The sequence below is a fragment of the Seriola aureovittata genome, chromosome 13, assembly GCF_021018895.1.
Source record: "Seriola aureovittata isolate HTS-2021-v1 ecotype China chromosome 13, ASM2101889v1, whole genome shotgun sequence".
NCBI classification, from domain to species: Eukaryota; Metazoa; Chordata; class Actinopteri; order Carangiformes; family Carangidae; genus Seriola; species Seriola aureovittata.
The window spans coordinates 11311404-11334994 of record NC_079376.1 but is presented as its reverse complement, the minus strand read 5'-3'; the positions used below and the strand labels follow the sequence as shown (position 1 = coordinate 11334994).

The 23591-nt window shown below is 41.9% G+C and overlaps 1 protein-coding gene across 6 annotated transcripts in view; it reads right to left on the bottom strand.

Annotated features, from left to right (window-relative positions):
• qkia (QKI, KH domain containing, RNA binding a) overlaps positions 1–18991 on the bottom strand; it is a 79415-nt gene extending 60424 nt beyond the window's left edge. For 4 of the 6 annotated variants that reach the window (XM_056393524.1, XM_056393520.1, XM_056393523.1 and 1 more), the window contains exon 1: positions 18552–18990. In XM_056393524.1, coding sequence (XP_056249499.1) covers positions 18552–18696 — 145 coding nt within the window. In that variant the 5' untranslated portion in view covers positions 18697–18990. Of the gene's footprint in view, positions 1–18551 lie in introns of all 6 variants that reach the window. The other 2 variants (XM_056393521.1, XM_056393526.1) reach the window with 2 other exon arrangements.
• Positions 18992–23591: the final 4600 nt, after the last annotated feature.

Below are 23591 nucleotides of genomic sequence, written 5' to 3'. Positions count from 1 at the left end.
GTCTTTTAAGTAGATAGGCCACTAAATAAACGACTGGCATAACAAGGTTTCTGGATCTTCTCTTCTCTTCGCCAGGTAAAAAAAAAACATAATAAAATAAGAAAAATGGTCACATACACATACACACTTTCTCAGCTATTTCATGGGTAAGCGCAAAGCCAAGACTATGCTTTCATCCAAATTTGGAATGGACAGTTGATGCATTGTAAAACGGAAAAATGCTTCCACACACTCTCAGCAACACAGTATCTGTCTGAGGTGTACACTATGGTACAAACATTGCAGAAAGTATATATATCGGGTGTGTGAGAGTTCACGTTCACGTTTACATCTCAGCCAACTACCTCCCTGAAAGCAGCACGTTCCGCTCTCTGATCTCAATAATGAGCTGAAGCCGCCTGAAAACACACACATAGGTAACAATTCACACAACATTTAGTTATGGTCCAACAATGGACAGGAATATGTGTGTCCTCACATAAACTCAAGTACATATCATTTATATAAAAACAAACACCCAGCTAAACATTAAAAACACCCACACACGCATGAGCTAATAAGCTTTTGTGTGTTTGTAGGCAAGGCTCCCCTGAGAGAGTGAACCCACAAAAATAACACCCCTCACAGAAGGAGGAGGGAAATTGCCTTAGAGGAAAATCTGCTAAACAAATACAGCAGGAAACAAGAAGGAAATAGCGCTGCACCTCTCCTCCATCTTGCCTTAATAGCCATTGCTTCATATTTAGTCTAGTGACAAAGAGTAAAAACACAGATTACCGAGACACACAGCTGTTATTTGTCATGCATCAACCCTATACTCTCCCTGAACTCTTACATTATTTTACAATAGTGCTTCTTCTACCTTTAATAGCAGAATAGAGCAAACTCATCAGGATTATTACAACTACAGACATATGATATTTTATTGGAAAATGGAATTACATGTATTGCACAGCTAAAACATAAAGAGCATGACCTGTTTTTGCAACCCGTTAAAGTCATGTTTGGTCTAAATTTGGTTTCTGTCATTTTCTTTTAATCAAAATATTGACAAAAAATGATGTCCATAGTCCATCAAATCAAACCATGAGTTAAACACCTTAATCATGTCAGAAACATTAACAAATTGGAGGCACAATTTATATCTTCCTCTACTCTGGCTGAACCCCTGAGAATATGTATGCTAAAAGCAGAATGTGTAGGTGTGGTGATGGCCACGAACAGCAATCAGCAAAGCCATTAATCATAACCGGTGACAAATGCAATGTTTTCTGGGGCCGTCACTGTGGCTGCATGCAGGAAGGGGAAGAAGTGCCAAGCTGAATGTGGCTTTCTGTGGCTCCTGGCAGCAGTGGTGACGGTGTGCTATAAGAACGTGTCATAGCACGTTAGTTTGGCGATTAAACAAAGCAAACGACAGAGTAGACAAGGAAAGAGGGACCAAAGCTAAGACGGAATAGAGGGGGAGATAAGACAGAAGCAGAAATAGCGATGGAGTGGGACAAAAGGGACTGAATATGCTAGGAAGTGAAATGCATAGTAGAAAAAAATATTACATCAGCCTGAATTGGAAATTATATTTGAAAAACCTGGGATGTCTTGCATTTGACAATATGTGTTTACCACCACTCAACAACAAATATAAGTTACCATTTGACTAGAGCAACTACTGTCACTTAACAGCTCCAGCTCCAGCAGTGACAGATGAACAGGTGCAGTGATTGTCCTGGAAACAAGTGCGCCAAGTTAACTGAGGCTTAAGAAGGCGTTATGTCAAATTTGAGCTCATGATAAACAGTGAGGCAAAGTCATTAAATAACTGTCAAGCGGCCAAGAAATACAGTGTTACAGAATATCCTGAAATGGCCTGACCACAAAAACAGTCTTTAAAATGCTAAAAGTCAAAGAAAATCTTGTTGTGGCCCCAAAACTGGCAAATTCCAAGTGTTAGAAATGAAATGACAAAATGGCAAACACTAGTGAAGTTTCAAGTTGCCAAAACAATTCATCCACTGGCGCTTCACTGGGGGATGGCAAACTGGATGTAAAAAGATTAGCAGACCCATTTTTTGCGTTTTTGTCTGAATTGAATCACAATTGACAATCAAATGGGGAAAAAAAGCTTGGTATAAATAAACTTAAAGTAGCATCCCTTTCTATTTTGCAAAAAATATGTTTTGATAGAAAGATTTCACATGTGGTTAAATTAGGTAAATCTTTCCAGGATCCAGGATTCCTCAAAGTTGTAGCGAAAACCTGTTTTATTCTTCTCACTCACATCACCATGCTCTCCCAGCCCCAGCTTAACAGTGAAATTAGTGTTTCAGACAGTATCTGCAGAGCTATTAAGACCTCAGACTAAAATTAGAACAAGGGATCATCACATTTGATGATGTGGAACTGCTTTATGGGGCTGTGTGCTGGTGGGGGGCATGCTGGCAGCTCAATGAGCCATAGGAGTGCCAGTTTTGTGCACTCAGTGGGGTCTACCATAGAATGAGGTGAAACGGGCAGGGAGGGCTGGCTCAATACTGAACCATAATGGCTTACTCTTAATGGCTGCCGCAAGGGGCCAACGTTCATTACTCTCTGCGTGGGGGACTTTCGACAGGATCCTGAGGTGAAACTTGTGTGTGTGCGCACAAGCACACATGCACAAGGTGCAGAGCTACTGAAACGGTTTTCTTTCCTTTACACACTCACACAGATAGAGTTCTCTTTCAGGAAGCACTGGGGAATGTTATTGTGGTAGGTAACAGAATGGGATAAGCTCTTTCCCAGAGTAGTTTTGTAATATTGCTAATTATTCAGCAATTGCAGCACAGTAGAAGCAGTGCTTATACTTCCTCTCTCCTCGGTTCACCTTATAAAGTAGCCCAATACCCTAGCTCAGCTGAAACAGACAACCTAATGCACACAAATGCAGACTCAGGATCCTTCTGAAATACCAAGCAAAGATGGGCTATTTTACTGCTGCTTTTGCCATCTTAAGGGGGAGCAATATGTAGCGTTAAATTGGAAGCCACACAGCAATAGTCAGTTAACAGGCTGGCTTTAAGAGAGAAGCCTCATGAGCTGAAAATGGTTTCACAAATTTGAAAGGATACACTTGGTGAAAAAAAAAGGAAACAGCCTGACTTAACTAAGCTATAATACCAGGAGGAAGTCCACCCTTCTACTTCCATAGATATATCTTGAACCTGTGTGGTTCTCTGCATACTAAAAAGGATATATGCAGCAGTCAAAACTGGTGGATTAATTAGTATGAACACAAATGCACATTCAAAGCATGAACAAAGCATGCGTGTACTGCCAAACAGATTGTTGATTTTTCTGCATCTCATGGGAACTCATTTCAGACTTTACCTGCCAGAGAAATCAGGCAAAACAAACAAAAGTGAGACCTGTGCCGTGCTGCACAGTGCTATTCAAGAATCACTCTCTCTCTTTGTTTTAACCCATTTAATGCCACTTTCAGTGTTTCGGTCAATGTGTACACACAACATATGCTTCCAGTAGCACAACAATTTTATCCACTGAGGCCTCAGGCATACTTTTTACAGACACTTGTGCATGCACGCGCACACACGCGGACACACAGCGACTCTATGTAAAAGTGAAGCACAGGATGCATGCTGCGAGTTCAACAAGATGTGAGACTATGAGATAAGGTATGGGAAGAATAACAGGATGAAGAGTCAGGATGCATGCTGATGGGATGTGTGTTACCCTGCGTTGTGGACTGGAAGAGCAGTCCTTGGCCCCGATTTGTGCTCACTGTTGCCCTGGAACCATATTCTCTGGTCTGTGAAAAAAGGGGTATCCCTTTCCTTTGTCCACTGCCCAGAGGGGCTCAAGAAAATGGACATTTCCTGTCAGTAGACACCCACTCTTGTTAAGATATAAACAAACAATATGCCTCAAAGGGGTGACCAAAGAACTGACCACAATTCATCTACTAAACACATTTCAACTGTGTCTATCCGTACACACAGCTGCCCCTTCCGTCATGCAACAATGCCAGGAAAGGTCCCGCTGTCAGAAAAGGAAACAAGAGAGGAAGGAAGGAAAGGCTCTGACTGTCAATGTGACTGGAGACGATAACATGCACTGTGCTTCCTGTCCCCACCCCTGTAACTAAGGAGACCACAGGGCTCAAAACCAATGCGGAAGACGGGAGGGAGAAAAGATAATTTCTAATACTCTCCACCATCAGTTCAAAAAACATTTTTAACTTTGTGTCTATTTGTGACATAATCTCTGGTTTTGTTCAAAGGGATATTTTACCCATGCTTCCAAAATAATGTGGACATACTGAGTTACAATGTCTTTGGTGTAATTGTAAGGTTAATGCGTGGGGAACAAACTAGGAATTCAGGTTAAGGCTGAGCTTATTCGGTTGGTCATTTTCGTCACAGTTAAACACTGCCAAACAGCAACACGGGGAGGATAAGGCAGGGGCTGCATTTTAACTGTAGATCTTAGACAAATCCTTACATCAACTGTGATTCAAGTGATTTTTGGTGAGGAACAGATGGGAGCAGCAGGAGCCTGCCAGAAGTGCAGTATTGAGAATGTCAACAAACAGATTGAAAAAAATCTCTTTATTTAATTCATGTTTGGTAGGTGGGGATTGCCAGAATGAGGAACAACCACATTCTTTTCGCTCTCTCATTATCAGGGAACAAGGTCACTTGATTACATCAGGAAAGAATTGATGCCACGAAACAGAGACAGAAGCCAAAAGAGGGACAACTGCCTTCAAGTGTGTTTCAGTAGCAATTTATTTTCAATCCTGTTTTCTGTGACAGACAGGGCAAAATTAAAGCTGAACTTCTCTTGGTATACCAAGAGAAGTTCAGCTTTAATTCTCTTGGTATAGCAAGAGGAGGTGGGTTTTTCTTGGATGAAAAGGGAAAAAAGTAGTACCTCAAACAGCACAGCACGTACTGAAACTTGATTTATTCAAAGGGACAATGAATGTAAAAATGCAGATGTGCATGGCTATCATTCAATAATATTAAACACTGTCACTGATTTACTGTTAAAATATGACTCAATTTAAATAAATGGCCTCTGTTATCAATAAATACTGTTTCAATCTGATGCAATTAAATCCAACAACCCTGTAATAACTCCTACCTTTATGAATCTTATCATATTCAGCTGTTGATAAGAGTGTGCCAAAGACTCTTTCAACTCCGTGGTTGCTTTGCAGGGTTTATGTTCTCCCCGGACAACATATTTAAACACTTGTATAACACAAATGACACATTCAGGTGATTCAAGTCACCAGTTAACAGCTGATACTGATGGCACCAGTACTTGTCCTGTATTCTGTATTTTCTTAGTAAATTGCAAAAATTTTACTCGCTGCTGCTAATTAGCTAATGTGTCATCCTGTAATGTTAGCTTCTCACCCACCCTGAAGTGATTTAGCAGCTGCAATTATAGGTGACAGCGATGTAGTTAATGTGATGCAGAATTTGAGCGATTTAGGTTTAGATTCTGGAACCCTGGAAAGACACAAGTTATAAACACAGGAAGACAAACAGGTTACATCACAAAGTGTATGTATGTGTGCGTGTCAGCTGTTGTTTCATCCCCAGGAACAGGGCCTGCTGGGGCTTGTAGCTACCATCTTAAGTTCCAGTCCAACAGCCACTTAGTCGCTGTCCCTGGGTGTGACAACACACAGACTCACATCACAGCTGTTGTTGTGTCTTTGTGGTAGCTCTTTATTGTCTTCACCGCCTGACATACCATTTTTCCAGGATCTGAATCTTGCCACTTCAAACGCCTTCTTTTGTACATTACAAATTAGCCACACTGTAAGAAATATCAGGATAGATATGCATGGTCCTCTGCCAGAACTTCAACTGTTACGAGCCAAGTATTCAGGGATGGATTGTGTACAAGTGTTGGTAGTCGTAAGTCAAACTGGTACTGAATCTCTATGAAGAACAAACAGGCTTGGCATTGTTAAGAGATGCTGAAAAACTCTGCCTGATGCACTTCCAGATATTAAGATTGCTTGTCTTCAAGGACAGATACGGAAAAGAAGAGGAAATGGCTCTCCCTCATTCCCGGCTGTCTGCAGATCATAAGAAGAGCTGCTCTTTAGCTGTACATTTGTTTGGTCTGGTTGTCTGGTCCTGGAGATCATCTGGTTGATCTGTTTTGTCTGCCAAGTCTTGTTGAATGTACCATTTAGAGCATTTAAAAAACAAAGATGTTGAAGGGGATGTAACAACTGGGCCACAATGTCATAAAGGGAGGAGAGGGAGAGAGATAAAATAAAAAGAGAGGGAAGCCTTCTAGCCGATTCATCTGTCATTAACCAAGCTTGCACTACGCTTAAGCCTTTAAACATCGATCTGTCTCAAAGCGCTTGGGTGTGAGGGCTTAACAAATCTGCAAATGCATATACATGTGCACAATTACAGCCAGCGGGCGCAGGCATGTTGTTCTCTACCACCCGATGTTTGAGCCTGGGAGTGAGTGAGTGGAGAGCCGAGCGCATACTAAGGTCTTGAGTGGAGACAGTGAGAGCTGGGCTGATGCAAACAGACGGACCACCTTGCGGGCCTTTAATGTCACCACTGGTCCTCACATGAAAGAGGCAATGTAGCCCCAAGGCTGGATTTTTGCCACACATGCTCACATTCAAGTAGAGAGGGAAGCTACAAAGGAGGAAACAAATGGAAGAAGAGAGCGGCTGAAGAAAAATCTGGAGAAACAGGAGATGAGAGAAGAGAACAGAAAGACAGAGTGGAAAAGAGGGTGACGAGAACTACAGTCACTCTGCTAAAATAAATAGGTAAAAAGACATAGCCAGGAAAAATGACTCACTCCCTTGGGAAAACAGATACTGATTTTTTTCTTTGGAGAATGTATGAAAAACGATGGAACACTCCTCATGCCAAGCACCACAATATCTATCATTTATTCTACAAAATAAAAGGCAATATAACATAAACAGATGAGAGTGATGCATGTACATGTTTAAGACTAAAAAGGAAATGATAAAAGGGAGAAAGCAAAGCCAACTGTATATGTGTGTTTGGGATGCAGACAGAGAGTAGGATGTTATACATGGTGATGAGGGAGGAGTGGAGCCAGAACAGAGGTCTGGTTCATCGAAAGTGTCAGACGTTCAATAAAAATAAGGTTGCAGGAAGAGCTCCCATCACAAACAGCCTAAACTCACGTCAGACAAATACTCTCCAAGAAAGCAGAGTAGGGGAGAGGAGAGGAAAGGTGGACGAAGGGAGCGGAGAGAAGGATTAGATGGGACAGAGAGAGACAAGTCCATCTCCTGGCAGACTATTCTTCACCTTAAGGTGTCAACAACAGCTGGCACCTTGGTACCTTGCTCATGGCCACACCTGTCTCACCTGCTGTGTCTACACACCGTCCATCCCCAGCTGCCTTTAACCTTCCCTAGAGGACCAATAATGTTAACAATAAAATACATAATTTACCCACACAATGCACATGGCCACAAACATTTATCCGATTTAAAATTTAAACTTTTACAGCAATTTGAGACAAATCACTCTGAAATCACTGCGCTCCATGTCAGTAGGTTCATCTTGGCACCTTTTGCAACAAAATGTATACAGTAGACAGACAGGGGCAGCTGCACTCTTATCCAAGACAACAATAAAGAAACACCTTGTAAGTCTTTTATGGGCGACATTCCTGTGTAATTACACTGAGCCGAGATGGTAGAAGTTAAGGCCACAGTGTACTGGAGCAGCATGTAGATGGTAGAAAGAAACTGTTAAATTGTGCCGGCTGGCTGTTCCTTTTTAAAACATCAAACTCTATGGTAACTTTTTTAAGCTCAATTAGGATTTAAGTGACCTATCAAATACTGTTACATCCGTGGTCTGTTAACTACGTGTGAGCAACGTAACCAAGGGTAAGCTGGTATACAGTGTATTAGTCATTGATAAGACTATTAGGTCTTGGGTCAGAGGTGCATCTAGAAATCAAGCCCCAGTAATTAGGATCATGTTTGGGGTCAAGGGGGAAAAGTGTCCAAGTAATGTGAGGTTAGGGATGTTATTGAATGGAATCCGGTGATGGCTGTTTTGATCTGCAAGCACAATCATTAATTTTGTATGCCTGTTATCAAAAAGTACAATACATTCCTGTTGTGTCCATGAGCACTACCAATTTATGCTGTACTTAATAAACGCTCCTTGCCAACAATAAAAATTCAAAGTCCGGTAAAACTGTATTTGTCGCAGAAGTGTTTTTCCGATCCCATCCTAGCCGCCTCTAGCAAAGAAGTTATTTTATGGGTTAGGAATTAGCATTGATCATATATTCAATATTTTTATATTTACATTGTTTCATTCACTATACTCAACAACTGCAAGAAAACAGCTGCCTGGAATTGGCTTTGCTGGATCACAAAATACAAAAGGATGTGATTAAAAATCCACACACTATCTTGTGTAATCATGTTAACATTCAGCTGTTCATTTTGTGATACAAAGCAATGTTTCTGTCAAGAAGGTATACACTGGAAATTGCTTTTCAAGCCAGCAAAAATATAAGAAAAAGATTACAGATCCTTCCTTCAACATACTCCAGATTGTCTCAGCTATCACCGCTCAACTGTTAGAGCGACACTGAAGGTGGGAGGGTATGTGCAGCTAATAAACCAAGTGCTAAATGCAATGCATAAAAATTGCGATGTAGTGGCCTTGTTTGACAGACAGCACTTGTGTGCATACTTCTATGTGAACTGGTAGGCATGACCCAGTGTGTGTGTCTGGCCCATTAAAGCACAAAAAGCCATTGTGTATCATTAGCTGTGGGGGAGGAAGGGAGAGACACAGGGGTGGCGTGTGGAGCTGAGGGAGGGGTCAGTGACCTTCCTCATAACCAACCAGATGACCTCATTCACAGCACATAGGAATCCTCTGTCTCCCCCCACTATTCTTTATCACACTCACCATCCTCCCCTCGCTCTAGGCAGCCTTGCTCGTCTTTTTCCTTTCAGCGAACACAATCAATCTACTGAGCAGGGACGAGGTGCACGCTCACTAACCCTTTCATACAGACAGCACATTCTTTCCTACCAGTTATCGTGGGTTTTTTATGCCAGTCTTTCCTATGTTACAAACAGTGCTAAAGAGGCTCTTTGTTTCACCAATTAAAAACTAATCATACAAAACCACCCATTGTTCCTGCTTGGTAATCTCCTCCCAACCACTGCACTGATAAGGACAGGCAGACTTAAGCCTCACCACAAACAGACAAGTGACGACAAACGCTAAACAAACAGAACAGACACAAAACTGTTTCACTTGTGCTTGTACAACTGCGACTTCATTCATGCGCTGCTATCGTCACTTTTGGTTGGACGCATTGCACATGGACATAAATTATGCTAAGCAAATCATGTTTTACATTACAAGACTTCAGGGCAGACAACCACTGTAAAAGACAACTGTGCAACACATGTAATTCTGGTTAGGCTAGAAAGTCACTACGTGTGACTTTGTCAGTGAGAGAGAAAAGACCCTGTTCAAGCAATTGAAACAATGCTGAATAGGTTAAAGGGCAGTGGTTTAAAAAAAGTGAATGCTGTGTGACATTGCCTCAAGAAATCTGTGCAAACTTCCTCCTCGACACCAGCATAAATTCCATCACTACAAGCAGGGAGCAAAAAACAAGTTGAGCAATATGCTGCTAACTTGCACCCCCCTAATCTGATAACTTAAACAATGGCATCCAACTGCAAGCACGTACAGAGCGACGCGGGTGACTGAGGATAAGGTGGTAGAAACACAACAAACTTGAATAACTGCAGTTTGGAATGGGCCCTCAAAGTTGCACAATACAACAGAGTACATTGTGCTTACAGAAAGCCTTGCAGCATGAATGCTTAGAGGCTACTCTAGGCCATAGGAGGAAGGAGGTGTGATCAAACTTGTTTCACTGTCTTCAAAATACAATTTGTAAAACTGCCTGCACAAAGTCAATTCTCATAAAAATACAACATTCATTTGACATACGGGTATGGAGCGGTGCCCAAAAGTCCTTGTCTACAATCAAATGTTTCTCAATGTATCAAAATTAATTCGTATAGGGATTTTTTTTTCTCAAAAACACATTAAGCAGGAGCCATAAAAGAAAATAAAATGGTTATTATCACTATTGCTAGTACCTTAAGCTCAAACAACATCTGAACAATATTTACAGTTGTTTGAAACAACATTGACAACATTTATTTTGGTACCGGTTTGTTCTTGTCAGCGCTGAAAAGCTATCCCAAGGTGGCAGTCCAACACATGCTAGAAAGATTTTCACACAATGTCAATTTCATTCAAAGAAAAGACCAGAGAAATCTAAAGGGACGCCATCATCTAAAAAAACAAAAGAAAACAGTGCAGCAAACATCTTTACAAGACATCCTCTGCATTCAAGATACAAAGCCAGTTGAACAATGACTGCTCTAGGTAAAAATACAAAATGTGATTGGCAAACTGCAGCATTACTGTGAGAGTACCAAAAACAAGTCTAAATATCACATTTTCTCTAGTGAAGACTGGCTGCTGGAAAGCTTGTCTACAGATGTATCAAAGACAATGATACAGCAGCAGTTGGAGAATTTGTGTGAGTAGACAGCTGCATCAGAGGTTAATGTAACAGTGAATAAAAACTACAGCCAAACATATTGGCAGGGAAATGCCACAGTAAAAATTTGGATGGTGCAGAAATGAACATTATAAAATTTAGGCTAAGAAACATTTGACAAAAATATGTTGTGCTTTTGATTAATAATAAAACTGTAGAGACTGTAGAATCAATACAGTGTAGCACCAACAAAGCAGAAGAGAACAGGGAGTGCTGTGAATATAACATGGATTTTGACATGTAAGGACTGAAAATGTGTAGAAGCTGCAGAGAATAGATTCAAGGAAACAGCCGAGGTATGGTAGGAGTTCCTAGTGCTTGGTATTTGGTGGAAAAACACTACGGAGGAATCTCACCACCTTGCCACCTCACTTTCTGTGGCCCTTAGGGAAGGTTATGGCAGCACCGCCTGCTCTTGCCAAGCCTCACAGAAACAACACGGTTTCCTGAGGGACAGGTACATTATTCCTCTTTGATTTATCGGCCAGCCTGCGACTAGTGAGACACCAAGGCAAAGGCTGCAAAGCACAAGCACACTGATCCATTGGGGTGTTGTGAAGGAGGGTGGTGCTTGTGAACTTCTCAGACTAGACGAGAATGAGCGAACTGTTGCAAAGATAAACATTAAGTGAAATAGGAGTGAGTGTGTCACAAAATTAAACGGTTTAGGAAAACAGTACTGGACTTTGATATTTGGAGCGTGGTATTGCCAGTTGTGACACAAAACTATCAAATTACAGCCAAATTATGCACTCAACATTTCTAGATTTTTAAAGCAAAGTAAAAGTTCTTATGCCTCACTGTGGATGGCATTCACATTCATCTGAGCTAAAACACAGTATGAGAGAGTGTGTGGGGAAAACAAACACCAGGCTGGAGGTTAAGTGCTCTGACTGTGCTCCCGGTAAAATTCCTGAGCTGGCTGCCAACGCTCGCTTACCATTCCTCCTCTGAAAGGAGAGAGAAAATGAATGCAGAGGGGTGGGCGAGTGAGAGGAACAGAGTGAGCATTCAGCTCATTTTTTCACCTCCTTTCTATGATAAAAATGGGGAAGGAAACAGGAAATCGGTGACAAATGTTGCTGGTATGATCCCTGAGAAACCTAACTGTTGACAGTGACAGTTAAGAATCTTAAAAACGAAGACAGGCGGATAAAGGGCGACTGAATAAGGGGGACTACTATGGGTGGGGGGGGGTGGGAGTGCTATTTGAAGCACTCAAAGAATGTAACAGGGTGGGGCCCATACTTCTCCTGTGTTGCATATCCGCACAAATGTGTGGAGGAGGGACGAGATAAGAAATGATTCATGATGTAATCTAAATTAGTCAAAAGAAAGCTGAGAGACAGACCCACCTCTGTGGGAGAGAGCAATAGAGGAGCAGGGTTCTCTTGTCACCACAGCAAGAAAACAGCTCCCCCTCATTCTCCCTGTCTGTCTGAAGGAAAAACAAACCACTGACTCGCCTTCTCCGTCGTCCTTTCCAGTCTGAAACGGGCGTTACTTCCCGTAAATGTTGTTAGATGAGACACAAAAAAATTACGAAAAAAAAAACAGTAAAAGCTGACTAAAGTTGGGTCAAGTGCAATGGGAGGAACCATGGTTTAAGAAAAAAGGAATAAGCAACACAATTTAATGTACAAGTCAATATCAGCGAGCTATTGTAACATACTGATTACAACATCCCTGCTACATCTTCCTCTTTAACACCACTTTTCTTCATTTGGTCGCCACTCAAACACAGAGCCATGATTCTCGCTTTGACAGAAACCACACATTAAAATTCTTTCAGGGAAATTCACTGTGCATCTAGTTACCTTATTCACTGTTAATTTTAACAGGATTGCTCTGTTTTAAGGCTTGAGGAATAAAAAAAAAAAAAAAGCGAGAGATAAACCGCCTCTAGCAATGTGTTGTCTAACAGCCGGCAGTAATAGAGGGAAAGACACTTGGTTTTGGCGACAGTGAGCTAGATAGTCAGCCAGGCAGTCAGGGTAGGGCACGGAGACAGGGGGCCAGGCAGAGGCAGCAGTGATAAGGAGGCCCCAGCACTCACGGGATTGAGGCCTGAGATAAGAGCCCGAGCTGCCGTTGGATGACTTTATCATACAGCACCCGCTGGGGGTGGGGGTGGGGGGTGGCATTGCTGGTGCTGGAGCAGGGCCAGGGGAGCAAGTTAGGTCCGGTGTTTGAGTTAAAACAGGGATTGAAGCTCACACAGGTGGGGGGTACACTGTGGTGGGGCTACTGGATAGGATGCAGAGGCAAGTCAGAACGAAGACAGGCTAGGCAACGCTGGGTCCTGCCACAACCCCTACACCTCACCCTGTCAGACTAATGCCACCACCTAATTTATAACCAGGGAGGAGAGACTGGGAAAGAGGGATCGCATGAGGGCAAGAGAGAGGCAGACAGAGAAAGACAGCACAAAGCCTCCACCTCTGCTTTCTCACTGGTGGCGACGGCTCAGTAAACTCGCTCACAGAATGGCTCTCGGTTAATTAAATTCCAGCTTATAAGTTGCGCTTTGGGATAGAATGTGGGGAGAAGAGAAAGGGCTGGGGTGGGGGGTTATAACAGGTTTCTGCTTGCAACAACAGTCCTGGCCTAACACCCCTAATTCTCTCTTCCTGTCAGTCTCTATCTGTGCTCTATCGCGGCTCTAAGCTGTATCTTACTTTGCGAGCCGTGCTCAATCTTGTTAGCTGATAAATTGATTGTATGTCAGAGGTGAGTGCAGGTCTAGCCCTGAGTTGAGGAATGCCAAGGGTCAAGCTACAGCGGGAAAGTACAGACTGCAACACAGATGCAGACAGAGAAATATATAAATGGTAGAACCGCAGAGACGGACTGATAGAAATATGAGACATCAGGTAGAAAACAAACCCCAGACTTCTAGCGTTCTCCCATTTATCAAAATCTGTTCTCTAAACAGCTGTTCCCAAAGGACCAGTTCCCTTCAAACGTACCACAGTGGACAGCAGACAGTTTGTCCTCCAAATGCTGACAGCTCTCCCGGGAATGTCCTGTTAAATCACAGCACACAGAGACAAACAAGCAGACACAAAACTGTATTTGCAAAGGGTGATGCTGTGGCATGAACGAATATGGTACGATGCACCGTGTAGCTCCACCACACAGCGTGTAATGGAACAATGGCCATTTAATCTATTATACAAATAAAACTCAAAATGAGTCTGTAAGGAAAGGTAAGGGGAGCTTGGAATATATTTTTTCAGTCAATATGACTATTCTGTTCCCCATAGAAACACACACTACGCTTCATGACAACAAAAAAATAAAAATCCTCCCTTTCTCCTATGCTCCGCTACCTTACAACAACGCCAGCACTTCACTAGTAGGCTACATCTCTAGATGTTATACGGGCTGTCTCCTCCTGCCAAGAGAAAATATAGCAATTTGAAGCAGCTTGTTGGCTGGCAGATCGTAAAGAGACATAAAAAAACCCTCCATAGCAGGTGTCACCTCTGGGAGATGAACAACTGCAACGCAAGGGGATTTCAAAAGGGGCCTGTCAATCGGCCAGAGTGACCTTGAGGGACTAGATACATATTGGCAACATTACATGGACGTCCATGCACACATACCACTAAAGTTTGGAGCAGTCATCACACACGAGGGTGGTGTCAGCTTTCTTCCGCCGTGGAAACAGCTGTGTAGACATGCACAAAATGTTGGGTGGGTGAGGGAGAGATGTGCAGCTGTCGGAAGACTATACTCTTTGAGACGGACAATTCGGAAAACAGTTTAAAGTGTTTAACTGTAACTGGTAACCGTGTTTCTCATATTAGACACAATTACGTCTGACAAAGGAAGGTATTTAAGATGTTCAATCACATTTAAGCGTATGAAATAGTACTGACTCAGAAAAGAAATGGTGTTTTAAAATCGACAATACAAAAACCTTTGTCCCTCAGCAGACAAGACGACTGACGTGTTGCTGAAAGATTGTTACCTCTGCTTGAACATCAATAGGTTTTCAAGTCAGATCTGCTTTCTTCTTGTCACCTTGAAAAGCCACCTCCTTTCAATGAAACAGAACCGACTCAAAAATTTAGCAAAATGCTCTGAGGAGAAAACTAAACATAGGAAACAAAATAACTTGTTGGATCAAATGTAATTATCACCACAATTTAAAGATTCTCTTCTGGAGTTTTTCCTGTCCGACTGAAAGTCGCAGTCTGGAAGTCGAGTGTAGTGTTTATCTTTACCGCTGGCATAGACCATAGTCACAAAATGTGCTTCAGCCATCATCACACAACTATCAACCACAAATTATAAATAAAAAAACATTTAACAATTTAAAATTACTTTTCAGAACTGGAATAAAGCAATCTGACAGCACAGGGCACCTAACACAGCACATAAAAAATAACACACACACACACACACACACACACACACACACACACACACACACACACACACTTGACAAAATTGTAAGAGGACTAGGCCAAAGGGAAAGGTTATTTTAAACACTGTTACTGTGTTTAAAATAACACTGTTATTTTTCTCTTTTTCAAAAACTGCACACACTGGATTGTGCATTTGGTTAGTTCTGGGTGGGGTCAGCTTACACCAGTACAAACAGGGAGTGGGAGGAGGTTGGCCCCAAATATCACATCAGAGCTTCAGCCCCATCCAAAATCGGAAAGCAAACCTAACAGCCCCTAACAGGAACCAGACAGTCAGACGGGCCTCTTCTGCACTGGGGTGGCTTTCATCACACACACACGCAATTTTTGGCGGTGTGGTAAAGTTTGGGCTGGTGCTGTGGAAACCCTTGTAAACCTTAGACTGGGGAGTAGCAAGTGTCTCAGCCATGATTTCTTAAACACCAGACCAACGTTTTATCCGTTTTCTATCTGCCAAGCACTGCACAGAAGCTTCGGCCCAGTTCAGCATTACAGGATCAATTTCTGAACTTCTAACAGCCCAGTTTCCCTTAAGCTACAAAACCATATGGTGCAAGACATCAAACTATATGTTGGAAAAGCTTTTCTTTTTAAGAAAAAATTATATGCAAATCACTTCCTTCATTTTATTTCTGACATCAGCCTTTTACTTAAACTTTGCAAATAAAGCAAAGCTTAAATTTATAGGTCAAAAGTAGATTTAAAAAAAGCATTTACAATATCCAAAGACAGGGTTTACAAAGTAAAGATTGAAAAAAAAAATTAAAATCTGAATTCAGATGCGTCGAGTTTACTTATAAGCACTTACTGCTTATGCCACATTAAAACCACATCTCTGCTGAGTGCAGGGTATTTCCTCTCATACTTTAGTCTGGCTGTTATTGCTTAGCTTTGATGGTCTATATGAGCAGGTAACAGACAAAATGCAAAGAGCTGTATATTCAAAATGTAATGCAATTTAACCAAAAAAAAAAAAAAAAAAAATTTAAATAGCTTAATACTTAGGCTGTATTAGAAATGTTCTGCAACCTATGATCAACAGAGGATTTAGGAAGTCACTGAGAAAGTAATTGTATGTTCAATGTGTTAAATAATGAATTTAAGTTAACAGTCAACCTAAAAAACTCAACCGTGAACCGTCATCAGCGCAGCAGTTCTAGTCACTCTTGGTTGATTTAGTTAGTTTGACAAAGCAAAAGCCAGTAATTGCAGAATGTAATATACATTAAAATTAAAAAAAAAAAATTCTGTTGACCACACAGAATCTAAAACAAAGTTTATTGCTTCTAGTGGGTAAGCCCATATAGTGTGCCAACAGCAGCACAGCTGAGTTGTTAGAGTAACTGAGCGGTACACAGACTGTGTGCATGGTCCCTCTTCTTTACTGTTCAGAAGGCTGTAAGGGTCTACGGCCATGGGGGCTGGGTAACAGCAAAAGGGAACGGGAATGAAAAAGAAAACAAGTCTGCTTCCTGACTCTCCCCTCAATGAAAATATCAACACACCCATCAGTCCCAATTGAGTACAATAAAGCGATTGGCTTTTCTTTAAAAAAAAACAAAAAAAAACTGAATAGTGCTTCTTTTGTAAGGCATTTATGCGGTGTGGAGAGTAAAACTTGATGCTTCTAATGTGGGGACAATGCTTTCATCACACCCCTTAAACACCGTCATTCTCCTTTCTAAACAAACTAAACAAGCAGTGTTTTGTTGTTTAACTGCTTAAAATTTCTGCAAGCTTCAACCTGAAACTGAAGTGTCCATTTCTCCAGATGTATAGCACTATAACATTACTCTAGTTAATAAAACTGTGTCTGTGGTCTTTAATGAGCAGACTAGAGGGACCTTACCATCTAGTGCCCCGACATTACACTCAGGTTAAAACTTAATTTGAGTAAAGGTATTTTATTCAGTGTTGTGCGTTTTGCATTATTGTGGTTTCCTAGCGGGATAGGGAGGAAACAGTCCACTTTACGCCTGAACTGTCTTGTTTATCACCCATCAAGGAAACAAGAAAATCTTTGCAGACCGGTTTAGCAACTACATACTAAAGAACCTACTCATCGAGACATGCAGCCGAAACTATCAAGTATGCACGGCCTTGACCTACTATGCTGTCTATGGAGACATTTATCCCGTAAAGTAGACTGAATGCCTATTATTTTTCTTCATCAGTGTCACGGTGTCCAACACGATACTACACACAGCATGGGGACAGTCTGCTAGGGGGCTGTGGCGCTCTCTAGTGTCCCCAGATCAGTTACATAAACCATAGGTCCAACCTTCCGCTTAGACCAGCTTATGTTATTGATACCATCAACATAAACAGCAAATAAGCTGCGTTTATCTGTGCCGCTGCTTGTGCCAAAATCAGTGACAACGGGTAGAAAATAAACGTAGACAGACAAATCCCGTCGGGATGGCGCCGCCGACAAAAGGCGACGCAGTTTTGGTAGGGCAAGCTTGACTGGTTTAAAAAAAAAAAAAAAACACGACGGCTGCTGCAGCAAGGGAAGGAAATTTAATCGAGAGAAGCATACCCTCGTTTTAAGACAAATATTGTAGCAGCTAAGAGGAGGGATACAAATAAAACGGCGTCCCTTTTAATGAAAAAGTTAGACGGTTGAAATAATCTTCGTGCACTCCCCCTCCCCAACAGCAACTCACTGGCTATTGTTTGGGCAACAAGCAGACACATTCCTCCGTGCTTTTAAGCTCGGCCGCTGGGCAACAACTAATACAACCCTCGAAGCAGAAAAACAAGGGGAAGCGAAAGTGAACCCTTGTAACACTTCTTTGCATATGTCTGAGACGCAGCGTAGACTGGTAAAGTCCTTATTTTAAGACGTAGCTCCATTAACGACACCGTTTTGGTTCCAGAAGAGTTCAACGGAACGCAGACACCCAGTCTCGCTAGCTTAAAATGTGGCTAACCCGAGCTAAATTGCTGTGGAACATGTGGAATCAGGGCCCCATCTAAATAGATTGATACAGACATTTGATTAACCAAAAGTGGGCTTCAAAACTTCTCTGTGAACACTTTTTGTTAATACTTTGACAGTGATATGTAGTTCTCCTTTTTCTGAGTGAGTGTGAGAAAGTTTTCGTCTTGTAGCCTCAAAGTCAAGAGTGCAGTAACAAACTCCGGGGAAGCCTAACGCTAGCAGCGCAACTCTCAAATCCACATCTCGCTGAGCTCTTGGGTAAAACAAACTAACCCAGGATACTACTGGATGTCTTGTTTTGGGTGTGAGGTATTGCTCAGTGTAAGTTGTGAGTGTTACTATGCCTGCCACAGTCAGCAATATCGGGGAACCGGATAATAGTGTGTGCGTCTGGGTCTCGCTAACGTTACACAGCAGGGACGCCCAGCGAAGCCGAGCCGACACCGGACTGCGCCGTGGTCACGCTTCCCCTTCCCCAGTGTCTCCCCCTTCGCCCCAGACTGTCCGCTTACCTTCATCGAGAAGCCTCTCCAGGTGTGTGAAGATGCCGCAGAGATTTGGCAAACTGGTCATGAGCTTCTTCTCGTTTAATAATTGCATCAAATAGTCGGGACTCGGCCTCGGTCGCTCCTTCACTTCGACCTCTCCGACCATCATCTTTGCGGCGAGAGCGAAGAACAAACCACCGCGAAACACAGAATCCTCTTTTAGGAAAAAGAGAGAAAAAAACGAAAAAAGAAAAAAAACCTGCGGCTCCAATCCCTCGCTTCCCTCCTCCTAGTGAGCAGAAGACTCTGTAAACCCCCCTAAAAATTCAGGTTTGGTTTGTTCTTGTTGTTTGAGTGGAGAGGGGGCAAAAACACAAACCGTTATCTCCCTTCCAGAGACTCGTGCGCCGTACTCTCCTCTACGCCGTGTGCGCTCGGGGACGTTCGATTCCACCACTGTAGGCGCGAGAGACTGTTCCACCGGAAAGGGTCCATCCTCCCTAACACCTATTGGCCAGTGGGGCTTTCGGGGTCTAATGGGAGAGCCAATGAGCGCTCAGATCCGAGCAACAAGGGTGGGGCTGAGCAGTTGGTGGAATGAAGGACAGGAATTCGGGCCAATGGTGCGCAGTGCGCAGGAATGCACATAATGCCCCTGAAGTGTTGTCAACACCGACCAGCACACGTTTACTTCTTTCTCTCTTTCCTCACTAACAGCAACATCATATCATCTAAAAATTTGACTCTCAAACAGTCTTTTTGTTCCTTAAGAGTATGACACTGTCGTCAGAGGTCTCATAACTTTAACTGTGTGTCAGTGGATCCACCTTAAATCTTGGTTGTGGGTCTAATATTACTCAGCTTTGATTTGAAAGAGTGAAAACCAAAGGGCAGCCTGGTGCAAAGTGGAGTGGACCCACCTGAGGCTTTGGTTTCTATTTTTCTTTGTTTTAGACAGCAAATAAAACAAACCCAGAAAATAACTTTTTTGTCAGATTCAGCTGGTTTTTCCACGGATCTGGGTTGAAACAGAGTTAGCATACTAAAAATGCTGTAGAGGGATTCAAAATCTTATAGTTAACCAGCCATGCATCAACTTGCATTAACTTACAGTGGCTACTTGAAAGCACAGCACCGCCATTTATTCGTCTCTTACATTATACAAGGTCTGGTGTCACAATGACGTGTATGGGTCTACTAATCTGGTTTGCATAGTCATGTGGCCTGAATATGGGCTCAGTCTCCCACTTCATGCACAAGGTTCGTGTGTGACAGAGGTTGCATACTTGCCAAGACCAACCTACGAGTCAGACTGATTGTGGCTTTCATATGTAGGCTTCACTTTAACGTGCTGAAATATGAAAAAAAAGATCAACTGGTGCAGTCCTTATCCTACAAAATGCCTATTGTTACTCAAGACTTGTACATCTTGTTATCTGTCTTGGGACCGATTGATCAACGCTCCAGTAATCAATAGAGCCTTTTCATTGTCCTGTCCTTGGGAGGACCTTTCTACATATCCTCAGAAGATTAACATCCCTGATCAATGGAACACACACAAACCAGCTACCTCCGGTTTCCTGCTTAGTGTGAAAATAAACCGCAACTGGTCCGTTTTGATTTTAACAGCTGTTGGCTAAGAGGGGCCCGGCAAAATCTGAGTCCTGACCTTGGCCCTCGTTCAGTTTGTCCGCTTACTGCTCACCCACTCATGTCTTTGTAAAAGTAGTCCCCACACTGGGTGCATGAATGCTCAAACAGCTGCACCATGACCTTCTGGCTTCAGTTTGTTGCCACTGTGTTGGTATGGAGGATAGAAAATTAAGTCCAAGCTCTTAAAAAATTTGTGCAACATGTCCAATAAATTGATCAACTACATCTGGTGATGCCTTTTGACAAGTTTAATTAGACTGAAATAGTGCTGCAGTATCATTAACATATGAGACACATGCCACGCACTTATAAAACCCAAACAAACTTTAAAGCTGCTAATACACACACACACACAAAAATCTCATGTATTCCCAAAAAAACATGTGCAATCAGTCCTCCAGCCCCAGATAACAGCATTTGGGAGTGCAGCAGGCGACAGGAGCTTCCACATCAAAGGAAGAAGACAGATACAGTTGCCTTAACAACCAATGCAATGCATTTACTGGATGATTCCTCTTTGGCCTTCAGCTTGCGTCTACATATAGCTACAGTATATTACTACTATAATTCTTGTCGAGGTTCAATTGAGTCTTAGACAAAACAAAGTCTGGTTCTGATGAGACAAAATCTTTAAAAAATGAAATCATTAATCTTGAAAGATTTTACATAGGCTTCTTCAGTTCTGATGGGCCTTATTATATTATCAATGGAGCTAGATTACTGGGAAAGGCTGCAGTAACACTGGTATCTGGACAAAAATATAGTTTATAAATTATTTTCTTCATCTATGTTGGAATCAAGTCACTTCTTTCAAAAATTGTAAAGTGCCTTAAGATAATATTTGTTATGATTTGGCGCTATACAAATAAAATTGAATTCAATTGATTTAAAAAATTTAAGAAGTGGTAATTCAGTAAAGCTTGAGCAGAAATACATTTTTTTTTAAACTTTTACGTCAATTTGCACTTGTGATTGTAACCGTGCACTGCATTTCAAGATGAAAATGATTTTGTTAGATTATCTGTTGTCTTCTGGAGTGTCTGGTATTCACCATTTGATGGCCATAATTCTAACCTGTGACCACAGGAAAACACAGATAGGACGGTTTTTGCATAATGGCTTGTCATTTGCACCACCACCAATTACACAGGACATGTCATATTAGTCCTGTTGTCCACATGGTTTGCAGTATCTGCAGTATCTTGAAGCCAGAATGATAAGACATCCCTTGAAGTCAAACACTGATAAGTGATTTTGGTGGATAAGCGTAAGGAGATAGGCAGAGGGAATGAGAACCCCATTTTTCATGTGACTTGGAGATAGCTAAATTGTTCATGGTGTTGACTTTATGTTTCTCTTTTTTCCTCCTCCCTTATTCTTTGAATATAAGCGATGGAAAAAGTCACAGTCTTCTTGCATCAAAAAGGATCTGGCATTTATTCTGAGCTTTGAAAATGGGTTTAGTTCTTATCTCCAACGGTGCGCATGGTAATTTGCACCTTGCCTAGCGCTCATTCTTCTGGCTTGGGTCACATATGGCTTCGGTGTGTGTGTTGATATATGTGCAAAATAGCAACACAGAGTTAGAGACATAGTAATAGACAGGAAGAGCAAACCTAAATGTGTGTGTGTGCAGGCTTGTGGCTTCGCACAGCCCAAGAGTAAACAGAAAACGATATTAATCCCCCCTTTTGCTCCCCCTGCCCTTGTGTTTTCGTCATTTTTAATAACACGGTTTCCATTCAACAATTAATCCAATTAACAAGGATCCAGATAATTAATGAACATGCATTTAGCCCCTTTTGAAGAGAGGCTGTTAGCTCACTCACAATGAGCTTGGAGAGCGCCCTGGGTTTACAACAGAAAGTATGCTAATGGAAACAATGCGGCCCTCGGTAGGGCCCCTGTAGCTGGTTGCAGCCCGCCTCAGGGGCCAGAGCCGCAGGAAATTGAGTGGGAGCTGGTGACTCTGTCGAGGCAAGGCTGTCTGCGATAACGGCTGGGGCTCTGGAGGAGGCAAACAGAGGCCCACAGGCTCTGATAACACACATACATACAAACAAGAACAACATCTTTCCTTTTTTCTTTAGAATTACTAGTTTGGGGACTGTGGGGGAAAAAAGTGCTGGCAGAATCTGGGTCATTTACATTTTGAGGAAGGTGGGAACGGAAATAAATGTCCTTCTAGCAACCACAGCATATAGAGAGCATATACAGAGAAATACATAATGTCCCTATTATTAATTTTAACTCATATCATAAGCATGACATGACAAATGCCCTGCTAGTGCTCCCGTGGACGTGTTCATGCACTGTTGCATTCGTACTTGCTTGTATGCGCTTGTATTGAAAAGTATGTATGCATTTGTTAATGTCAGTCACTGAACATTATTTATTTGTCTAAAAACCACCTGAAGTAAGATTTGTAGACAATCAAAGGATGTGTAAGTGAGTGATAGTGGATCATGGTGGGATGATGCCCCTAGTTTTATTTTTTTGGTGATGAATATCAAATCTTTAAAAATCCGTAAATTTAAGGACCTCTACACGTCTTTGAGAGCACTCATTTTAAATGTCACTATAGCTATATTGCTACACTGACATTCAACTGTGTTGCCATTTGGCTGTGTCTGTTAAATGTTTACTTTGTCAGACCTCGTAATTATGAAATTCAACGATTGATCAACATCCCAGTGCAGCAGCGCACAGGCAGCTCACACGGTTAACAAGTTTATGAGTCGAGATCAAATCACAGTTTCATGCTCACTCAGGTGTCTGACAACACAAAATAGAAAAATACCTGAATTAGAACAACAAAACTGTGAGCTCGGCTCTACTAACACACTTAATAGGTGACCATGGAGAGCACTCCTTGCCAAATGTTGGTCGTTATACATAATTGTGTTGTTTCTGTAAAACTGAATGATATCATTACGCAATAATCGTATTGTTCATGTTTTATTTGACACCTACCTGTTGACTGGATTACAGGATTAAGGAAGGGCTACAAAAAGATCCATTTTCAAATTTAACTTGGACCTCACTTGAGCTACACTAGTATGTTTAAACCAGTATTTTTCCACAGGTCTTTGGCCTTTTTGTGGTTGTGGAAACATGGAAAGTGGATATTAAAAGTGGATGAAGAAAAGATGTACGCATGTTGTACAGCCAGTACTTTCAAGAAGAGGGACAAGAATGTAATTATAATAGGCTTGTTTTTATCATTCACAAATTACACTACGCATGAGAAAAGTGTGAGTACTATTGAAAAACTATAGGGAAGAAGTATCAGCTGGAGTGTTACGCTGTGGAGTGGCATGAGGAAAAATATATCACAATTCATGCTGAAGCTCAAACATTCCAACTCTTCTTCATTGCCACAGCCATTCACCATTCTCTATTTTGTTAAAG